Source organism: Pterocles gutturalis, unplaced genomic scaffold (genome assembly GCF_000699245.1).
Source record: "Pterocles gutturalis isolate BGI_N339 unplaced genomic scaffold, ASM69924v1 scaffold19754, whole genome shotgun sequence".
NCBI classification, from domain to species: Eukaryota; Metazoa; Chordata; class Aves; order Pterocliformes; family Pteroclidae; genus Pterocles; species Pterocles gutturalis.
The window spans coordinates 1-10,473 of NW_010131090.1; the positions used below are offsets into that span (position 1 = coordinate 1).

General features: G+C 47.4%; 1 protein-coding gene across 1 annotated transcript; it reads left to right on the forward strand.

Moving 5' to 3' along the window:
• Window positions 1-1,799: 1,799 nt before the first annotated feature.
• On the forward strand, window positions 1,800-6,948 carry COLCA2 (colorectal cancer associated 2; the record flags this gene model as incomplete). The annotated part of the gene is made up of 4 exons (XM_010080483.1): window positions 1,800-1,894; window positions 2,473-2,503; window positions 5,878-6,098; window positions 6,610-6,948. Coding segments are annotated over 4 exons (686 nt in total), but the record flags the coding sequence as incomplete, so codon positions are not given.
• Window positions 6,949-10,473: the final 3,525 nt, after the last annotated feature.

The following is a 10,473-nucleotide window of genomic DNA, read 5'->3' on the forward strand; positions in this document are numbered from 1 at the left end:
TCGTGCCGTCCCCACAGTCTGCCCTCGTCACCTTGCTCCTGATCCTCAGCCCACCCTTGGCACCCTGCTCCTTGACCTCCAGCCTCAGCTTCATCACCCTGCCCCTTCCATCCCCAGCCTTACCTTCATCACCATGTCCCTTCCATCCCCAGCCTCAGCTTCATCACCCTGCCCCTTCCATCCCCAGCCTTACCTTCATCACCATGTCCCTTCCATCCCCAGCCTCAGCTTCATCACCCTGCCCATCCCCAGCCTGGCCAGTTCAGGAGAGCTGGCTGGGGCATCCCTGTTCTGCACGCTTCAGCTGCACGCAGACGGCACCAGGGCCTTGGGGTGCTGGAAAAGCAGGATCCTTGGGGCACCGTGCTATGCCATAGGAGCTGAGGGTGGGGACTGGCTGACAGCCAGCCCCTGATTATAGCTATGTTCACACCTCACCTGCTAATTTGTCTTTAAGTTGCTCATAGTGTAGCCCCTAGCCCTATCTATCTGCCTGCGCGCACCGGAGCTGAGGCTGTACACAGCCATCACCCAAACTTGCAGAAGGGGCTGCTAGCTCAGGGCCTTCCCTGGCCTACGGTAACAAGGTGTTCTTGTTAAATTCAACCCTTTCCTCCCCTCAGCTTCCCCATCTTCTGTTTGTTGAATAGAAACAAAACAGAAAAATAGGAGATGAATGATCCCCAGCTGCTGAGAGCACAGCTCAGCAGACTCCCCTGGAGGCAGACCTGGCTCAGCCTGCCGCCTTTCCTGCTGGACCTGTGTGCCTGTTACAGCATGTCCTCAACCAGAGCCCCAAGGGGACAGCAGCGGGGTTGGGGGTGGGCAGGCAACAGGGTGAAGATGCTGTACAGACATCAGCAGTAGGGAGAGGTTATAGCAGAAGAGGACAGTGCCTACAATGAGGGATTTCTTGGATGTGCAGGTGGAACCTGTAAATCCAGCACTGACTTCTTACTGCATGCAGCAGCAATAGGACAGGGAACCTGCAACCCGCGGCCTCCCCAGGGGAACAGCTGATGATGAGATGATGCTAGGGTTTGTAGTATCTGCTACTGGATGAAAATAACAGCAGCAAGTTAGGACAGAAACAGCACTGCCAGAGGCTTTAAGTATTTTAGCATGAGTACAGCAAGTGAAAGTGATTTTTCAGAACAGGTAAATTCTTTACCATTTCCTGTACTAAAAATCCCTCATCAGGTAGTGACTGATGATTGTTGGTTGGTTTTGTCTGGATTAAAGACATTGTAAATGTTTGTTTGAAATACTGGGGAGTTGTACAGAATGAGCAAAAGAGATAATCTAGGCTTTGCAAGAAGCAGTTCATGAAAGCAGTAATTTTATTTGTGTTTTGTTTAGCCCTCTGAATAATTGCCCGCATATTTCCCTTGTTTTATTCCTGGTCTTTGTCTGCTGGATGAAGTGCTTCCCACGTTTCAGGTCCTAAGAGTGGCAAATAAGATAGGAATTTAAATAAATTCAACGGTAGCACCAGATGGAGCTTGGTATTAGGACACCTGGGGGGGGCGGGTAGAAGGATATAGTAAAGCATAAAGCATGCATGATTACTGAATATAATCAAGACCAACTTTTTCATAAATTTCTGCTTGTCACAGTCTTGACTAGCAGGTGTTAAAGAGGGCTATAAACTGTGATTACAAGTGACTTAACAGTGACCAGTTAATCACCTGTTTACTCTAAGTAGACTCCACGTGGAACATGCTTGAAAACATTCTGGATTTGCTGTATGCTCTGAAAGTCTCCCATCTTGTGAAGTGTTTTTCCATAAATTCTTCCAGGAAAGCCCAAGGTATATCAAGGAGTTAGAGTAAAGATTACCGTTAAGGAGTTACTGCAGCAGAGAAGAGCACGACAAGCAGCAACTGGTGCAGAGGTAAGTAGAAATCTTTTGGTGTCCGCTTTGTCTCTTCTCTCTTCAATCCTTTTTTTTTGCCAAGCCTGTAATCTCTGAGACAAGGAGACTGCCAAAGTCTGAGTGTAGCAGGCTGGTGAGGATGGGAGAGAAGAACATTTAGCCAGGGTAAGTGCCACAGAGATCTGAACAGGTGATGTTCTGAGCCATTAGTGCAGGGAGGAAGCAGAGCTAGTGCTCCAGAAATGTAACTCACCCTGGGATGGAAGGCTCACATGGACAAATTTCAGTCTGACTTACAGTTAGGACAGCAACTCCAGTGTCGTTATGCTGGACGAGCAAGGCAGGCCATGGTCACGACCCCCCATTTCAAATGTGGCCTGGCGGGGCTGAAGCGTGCACCAAAGTGTTTTCCAGCATCAGGTGAAGGATATGCCCAGGGCATGCCTTCAACCTGACCCATGCAGCTTTGAGCAGCAACCAGTGCAAAACTCTGGCACACTAAAGCTCCCCTACCCTCCTCCTTTTCCACAAGTCTCAGCCACCCAGGAAGCTACTTTCAGCTACCCCCTATACCCCAGAGGCATGCTCTTGTCCAGTTAGATCAGGCAGGAAACGAAGGCACCAGAGGTACAGCGCCTCCAGCAGCTCCTGGGCAGTGGAGAGAGTTTGGGAATTTGAGATTTAGCAACAACCCCAAATTTTGGCTAGCAGAAAGGAAGAAAACAAGGCACAGGCAAAGACCCCTTAAGCAGTGCTCCATCCTGCTCCTTAGCATAATATTCAAGTGTGCTTGACTAAATTCAGGTCTCCAACATTTTTCAGTACCACCTGGGCAGCTCCTAGCCCCACCCCTTCTAAAGGAGGGGATGGAGATCTGTGTGTGTACACCCCCCCACACACACAGGTACGCTCTGTCTCAGTCTTCCAGTCGTTGTAGGAGTCCTCTAGCTCCAGCCACTCTAGAGATTTGCATAAAGAGGTTGGTAAATCATTACTTCTTCCTGGTTCATGACATTACAGCTTTAGATGGTTTTCAGATTTCATCTCACACCTCCTGTACCTTGTTGCAGCTGATTGCAAAAGAAAAAAAAAAAAAAAAAAAAGCCAAATAGTCTGCAAGCCACAAGCGCAGAGGTGTGGGTGAACAGTGCACAAAACTTTGGAAACACCAGGTCACTCCTCCCCTCCGGCCCCTATGGCAGCAGCCATTGCAGCCAGGCGTCACAGGGCTGCGTGTCGAACTGGTTTTCACCTCCCACAAGCGAGTTTACACAACACTTGTTTTGTCCACACAGGAAAAAGTGAAAAGTGGCAGTGCTGGAGGTTACCTTTGTGATCTGCAAAAGGGATGTGTTGTCCTGGAGGTTAACCCAGAGGTTAGGGCCAACAGGATAAGCTGCCTCCGTGCACTGGAAAAACCCAAACCTGAGAACGTCTGCTGCTGGCGGTCTGGCTGTGTCTGCCTCATTGCACATCTGCAGCCAAAGAGAAGAGGAGCAGTCCTGCAGGCACTTTCCGCCCAGAATAGCCACTATTTAATGAATTAAATGCATGGGGATGTGCTAGGAAGCAGTGGCTCATTTCCTTAGCAACAAACTTGAGAGCATTTTGAATAACAAAAATGAAGTGTAAGTCTGTGTGAACTAAAACTGAGGAAAAAAACCTGTATTTGTATTTGCAGAGTAAAATCCTGGTCCCAAACAATACGCATCAAAACTCCCGTTGCTTTTGGGGGTGGGTTTCTCCCCTCTGGCAGGTCAGGTTCCTAAGAACAGATTGATCTGTCCGCTTCGGCTTCCAGCTTCCCTCAGAAAATGGGACTGTCCATTTCCACAGAGGCACGTAGCTGTGTTAGAGTGGGGAGCAATGTTAGAGTGGGTTCTCAAATGACATCAACAGCGAGTACTGCAACTCGGTCTGATGGCCAGCCATGGGGATACCTGCAATTTCTTTAGTTTCAAGAGTTATTTGTTAATTACTCCCTACATATTCTTTGGGATCCCTCCACTGTGGAATTCATGGTCCTAGAAATTAACACATTCGTTTCAAAGGCAGCCACATCTCTGCTGAATTAACAGTAATAACACACTAGGAGGAGCACACTAGCAAGGTCCTGTATCAAGGGGTTTACACCAGGTTGGTGTTGTGCTCCTTCAGTGCCATTATATGCTCAGGGAAAAATCATGTTATGCACGTGAATTTTGTTCTGCCAATGCTAAGGAAGTTTTCCATGTCGCAGCCATTGCAGCCATGAGGTTTACATAAATAGGTTGAAGTGAAATCCTGACTTACCTCAGCCTGCAGAAAAATGCTCCCCTGTATTACAGTGTATACAATGCCCTTTCTTCCCTTCTCTCAGGTTTCTTGGGGCAGCAGCAGCAGTATCCAGTTTTCGGAATCTGTGTCTCCTCCTCACCCAGGTTGGTACAAAGCCCATCTACATGACCCTTCCCACTGCCTTCCCAATTTTTCCCACAGCCCAGAGTCTTTCCAGCCCTTGGTTGAGGCAGGCACTACCAGATAACCGGCAATGCAGCCAATCAGCACCTGAAAGGAGCCCATGAAATGCAGATGAGGATGCCGTGAGGCCAGCAGGGTACATATTACCCTGTTCAGGAGCATGCTCACATGCTCTTATTTGTGCAATCTCTTTTTCCCTCAGCAAGGAGCAAGATCCCCTTCAGGAAGAGATGCTCATCCCCTAGGAAATAACGCTGCTGGCATCACCTTCTCCAGGCTGCAGCCTGTGGGTCCGATTGGAGCTAGAGGGTCAGATCGCCCTGGAGCACTTTGCTGAGCTCCAGTGGAGCTCTTCTCACTCTCCTGGCAGCATCCACAGGTGTGAGAGGAGCACCAGGTTTCCAGCAACATGAAGAGTTTCTTCCTCCAGTATGAGAATATCCAAGGAAAGAGGAGAGGGGTGGGGGAACAGCACTTTGGGCTCCCAGATCCTTCAATTAATTTGCAGCCAAAGCAGAGCGACATAAAAGGTTGGGCAGGTGTGAATATATACAATGTATGGACAAGGAAATTACTAAATTGTCAATATTTGGGAATCAGTTTGCTTATATTAATACAAAAACATGAGATATACCAAAGCTTTTTCAGGCTGGGAAGTCTCCATCTGTTTATGTATTTGGATGCTTCTCGTTTCCCACCGCATCCAGCTGAACACTGCCACCGTGAACCTGCAAACTATGATGACGCTGAGTGACTCTACTCACATGCAATCCCATTGCCCTCGCACCTGTGCCCCTCCACACGGACAGAGCTTTGCTTTTAACCATGTTTGAACACAGCATGAAAAGATAATAATTCTGAAAATTCAGATCTGCTCTGAGCTTTCATACCCCCAGCAAGCGTGTTGCAGTACAGTGAGAGTCCGACCCCACAGCTTTCTAGGAACTTGCGCTTTTTCTGGTCACACTGCATGGACATAGTGCCACATTATCACTGATTTGCTTCATTTTGTCTGCTCAGAAATTTGTCTCCTGTCTGTCTGTTTGAAGGGTAAAAGGGCAAATTATTCTTCTGCTATCCCCTTCTTCCTGCAGATGTAGCTACTCTGCATCTGGAAACTGGGTGAGGCAAAGGCACAAGCCATCTGCCAAGCTGTGAAGCATAAATCAGTGCACGGCAAGCTTCTAGATCTGTAACCAGTTGACATTTGAAAGGAGGCCAGAGGGTCAAGAGTCTGAGGGAGTTTTTAAGCTGGATGCCCGTCCAGAATATCTGGAGCCAGAAGAGTTTCCAGCAGTATTTAAAGAGCTTTGGAGCTTTCCAAGGCGACTAAAGTTCCCAAGTCATTTGCATACTTTTGAGCATCTTCCTCCTGGTGTCTGCTTCCCTGGAAAATTCACCCTGAACTTGAAGGACCTTTTTCTTTGTCTAAATCTACAGGGCAACTGAACATACGAGAGTACTGAAACCTGACCTGGGGCAACACCTGCCCTTTGTGGAGACAGACACTGAATAATCTGCTGGTTTACCTTCTCTCCTAGCACCTTGTGATGCAGAACCCATCTCTTCTGTTCCCAACTATTGTCCATCGTGGCAGTTTGCGAATTGCCTCTCCTGTGAAGAAAACCCTAGCTATTTGGAGCAGCTGGTAGATTCCTGTCTTCAGACAGATGCACCCTTAGACCCAGCCTTCGGTGCTTTCCAGACGTCCTCACACTACACCTCAGACACCTTCCAGCCAGTCTCACTCTGCTTTAACCAGGTAAGTTTTGTGTGCCCGGGGAGCAGCCACAGGTGCACTCGGAGGGAAGATGGGGAAGGGAGTCACATCCTGGGGCAGATCAGCAGCGAGCTGACTGGGGAATGTGGCTGCTTTGGGGGGCATGGGGTACAGCCACAGCAATGCAGGCTGCTTGTGTGGACTTCCACAGGGTTTCCTATTGGGAGCAGAGCACCGGGAGGCCCAGCCAAACTTAGAGAGGGGCTGCAGAATAGGGAATGTCCCCTCTACAGATCCTGTAGATTTCCCACAAAGAACAGCCTGGTTCCTGCTATCAGTTGTCTTAACTCGCAGAGAAGCTCCCTATTAAGACTCATGTCACAGGAACTGCCTCTTGGGTTTAGGTCTCCAAGGGCTGAATCATCTCCTCGTGTAGCCAAGACTCTCCTGAGAAAGGCAACAGTGTGGAAATTCTGGCTGCTGTCCACATTTCCTCAAATGACACCCTGAAATGTCCTTTTTTTTTTTTTTTTTTTTTCCTCTCAAACTCTAGGCTGCCGGATCCCCCAGTTCAGCTGATCTGTCCAACCCATTAAACGATAGCTGCTCTCCTCCTCAACTATCTCCGTTCAGCCCACTGACCCACAGCCCGCCCTCTGCTCTGGACACCAAGACCTACGGGTACCCTGCAGAGGAGTGGTCCTGCCACACCCCCTCCCCATACACCGCCTCTACCTGCTGCTGCACCTCCTGTGGCTCCCAGCACGTGGACAACAGGGTCCCGCAGTACTGCCCCTGCCCCAGCACGGACTGCATGGACTACCTACCGCCCATGGCCATGGCCGATGACTTCTTCAGAAGGGATAGGAACTGTGACATCTGCTATAGCTAATGGGGAATGTGGTTTTACACATCCACTGTATCCAAATCAGCTTAATTGCCCATGAACTATGCAAAGTTGCACTGCCTAACACGGTCCAGTTTATTCTTCACTACTCACGCATTTTCTACATGACGTTGTCACTACATTAGTCCTTGTGTCGTGCATGGCCAGGGGTGTTTTGTTGTGGTGGTGGTTTGGTTTTGGTTTTTGTTTTTTTTCTTTTTTTTTCCTGTTTGTTTCTTTGTTGTTTTTTAAAGAAATCCTAAGCTGCCTTACCAAACACATGTCATTAAGCCAGCTCTTTCTGACACAAATAAAGAGTTTGGTACGCATGCTAAAACCTGTTCATTCCTCATGTGCTAAAAGTCAGCGCTTTTCTCTTTTGCTAATGATCCACGATCCTTGCTCTCACAAAGGTGAGGAAGAGAGTCTCTCAGCAACCTACACAAGCAGCAGTTACTCAGCAGTATGGAAGGTCTTACTTACCCTTTCCAGGAGATAACAAGTCTCTACATATCTCAGCACCCAGTACACTATCCAGAGAGAAAGCTGTGCAGCACCCTGCTCAGAGGTGGATCTGCAGCTTCGTAGCCACTGCTTCTGCACAGGCTGCCCTGGCGATACTCTCTACTGGTTCTTGCAGAAAAGGAAAACCTCTGTTTTCTGTGCAAGCTCAGGGCTTAGCCCGCGGCTCATGTGCCAGAAAGGCCCCTCAGGCCTGCACAGATGTTCAATCCAGTGCCAAACTTCTTTGGCTGCTGCTCAACACCAATTTCCCCGTGAAGGCAGAGCTTCAGTGAGAGGCTGATGTAGTTCAGCAGCCCTTTGTATAGTTCGGACTGTTGATATCAGTTCTTTTCTTTCATAATCAACTGAACAGGAGCTAATTTTCTTTTTCGAAGTAAATAATGGCAAAGTTATCATACCCAAGGTTTCCCTGTTTCTTTCATAAGCCCAGACCTTTACAAGACTGTGTCTCACCTCCTTTGAATAGCACTTGGTGAGGCAGACTGCCAAGCCACCAGGTTCTCAGCTGAGCACCCAGACTGGAAAGAAAGCAGCATTCCTCCATATTAAATCCAACACAAATGAAAAAAAAGAACTACACCTGTGAAGATAAATACATAATTTAACTAGCTGTATGCTCACCTTCTCCTCCAGACACTTCTACAGTTAACTGAAAAGCTTTCCTCTCCCCAGAGCTGAAATTACCCATACGTCCAAGGATGCAACAGACACACACACATCTGGCTGGCAAGTAGGGAGGTTTCCTTCATTCTACCAAAAAAATCAACCAATATTTCATCACCCTGTGAAATCTATGAGTAACTAAATTTTTTTTTTTTTTACTGAGACTTTGCAAATATTTATATAATGCCAGTTATTTTAACCTTGTATCCCCACCTTCATCAGGAAACAGAGCTGTTCCTCCCATGCAGCCTCCAGGGTTTGTGTCATTTTTAGTTCTTTAAGTTGTCCCAAGTGCTAAATGCATTCGATCACAGAAAGCTTGCAAGTAGGAGTTAACAGATGCATCTTTGCTGCAGTTAAAGGTGTGATTACCCCTGTGCAGAGACACTCTACTAGGTGTCAACTAGGTGTCATCTTAGCAGTGCTGGCACATGCTTCAGCCCCTGAGTGTTATCTCAGGACACTGGAGGGTGACACTTCTACTGACCCAGCCTTCTCCACAGCTTGCTCAGTGCCAGCTACTCCTGCCTGCTGCTTGAGGAGTGGGCACACCTTTAGCCACATGTCAAAGCCCCTTATCACCAACATGAAAGAGCCACAAGAAGATAAGGTTGAGGCAACATATTTGAGGCTTCTAGTGGAAATGGGGTGACTACATCCTGAGCTTAACAGAGCCAAGAAGAGGTGTTCTCGTACAGCAAAGGAAAGAGCACGTGAAAATGGCAAGCATTCAACAAGGAGAGTGTTCATATTAATATGTTTTACAGCAAGGTTAGTAGCATTCAGTCTGTACAAGAGTGCCAGCAAGGAAGTAAAGAAAGCAGATATATGACAGCTATTGGCCTCATGCTGCATGGGACCAGCTGCTCTGAAATTACCAACTGCTCTGTTGGGACAAGGATATTTCCAGCAAAATGTTTCTATGCACTGGGGTCTCTGGACACTAACAGCTTCCATTAAGTAAGTACTGCTGTCCTCCCTCCCTTCCAGCCTCTTTCTATTTCTCTGCTGCTCTTTCTCCAGCTGTTTTGCAATCCCCCATGCCAGGGACTGCAAACGTGTTTTAGATACCATTCCCCAACTCCATGTCAATAGCTCTAGGTGACATATGCTGGGCAAGTAAAATCTTGCTGGCTGTTGACACAATGATGTCTTGTTGACACAAGAAAGAAAGAAAGAAAGAAAACAACAGAGGAGGACTATTCAAAGGTTGTATTCAAAAAAGGGGGGAGGGAGGGGAGGCTGTTAAAGGAAAGCAGCTTGGGTCATATCTCCAACAGAGCTGGCACAGCACTACTGAAATGCTGGCATTTCTTCAGTCCCTGCCAGGTGAAGCTCCGCCAGCCTATATAAACACATATTTACACAAAAGTGAGGATCACCTCATTCTTACAAAAAGCCATGAATAGCTCCAAAAGTAACCTGCAGTTATAGAGAAAATAAAAGGTTCTCCTTTTCAGGTTCTTTAGCAGTTGCACAGAGTATTTGATCAAAAAGTTTTCCTTGCCAACTGACTAGCAACTTTTCTATGGTACCACTTCAGAACATTTGTTTGGTGATAACAAGCCTTTGTTATGAGCGACTTATCCAAAGCCACGGGTAGGAAGAGATAAAATGTGCAAATAAAAGTGTATCATACACTGCCAGTGCTGCTAAGGTTATAAAAGGTACATTTCCCCTGAAACGGTCATAAAAAATTGAGGGGGTTAACTGTGAACTAAGACACTGCTGAAATCAACGAAATTCACCCCAGCACAGGAGAGTCGACACTCAGGCTGCCTTTGAGCCTGAAAAGGGTTTTTCTTGATACACAGGCCAGGAGCTGGCTGGCTTGACAGGGAAAGGTGCTTTACACGCAGCCTCCAACAGTCTCGTGGATCCAGTCCAAAGACATTATGGATAGGGGCTGGCTTCAGAGCAGGCCTCTAATGTATTAGCTTTGGGAAACTAAACACACATGTGCCTGTAGAGAGAACAAATCCTTCCTGGGTCGGTCACGGCATCTTCCCTCTGCAAATCTCATCTGTCAGCTCTGAGGAACGCAGGCTGACAGGGTGATGCTTTGAATGAAGCCACATCCATACCTCCCCAGACCCGTGCTTTCCCTGATATTCTGGAGATGCTGATTACAGACTACAAGTCTGTGTTGCTCTGTATTAAACATCCAACAGCAGGCAGATGAAATAATGAAGAGACGGGCCACTCCAGAAAACAGCTCATATTTTTTTCACTTGCTACAAAAGGACTTCCGTCATCTCATAGACATTTCTAGATGTCAAAAAGCCTTTTACATCACATGACAGTCACATTTTTACAGTTTTGTTGCTAGCAAGTTCAAGAAAC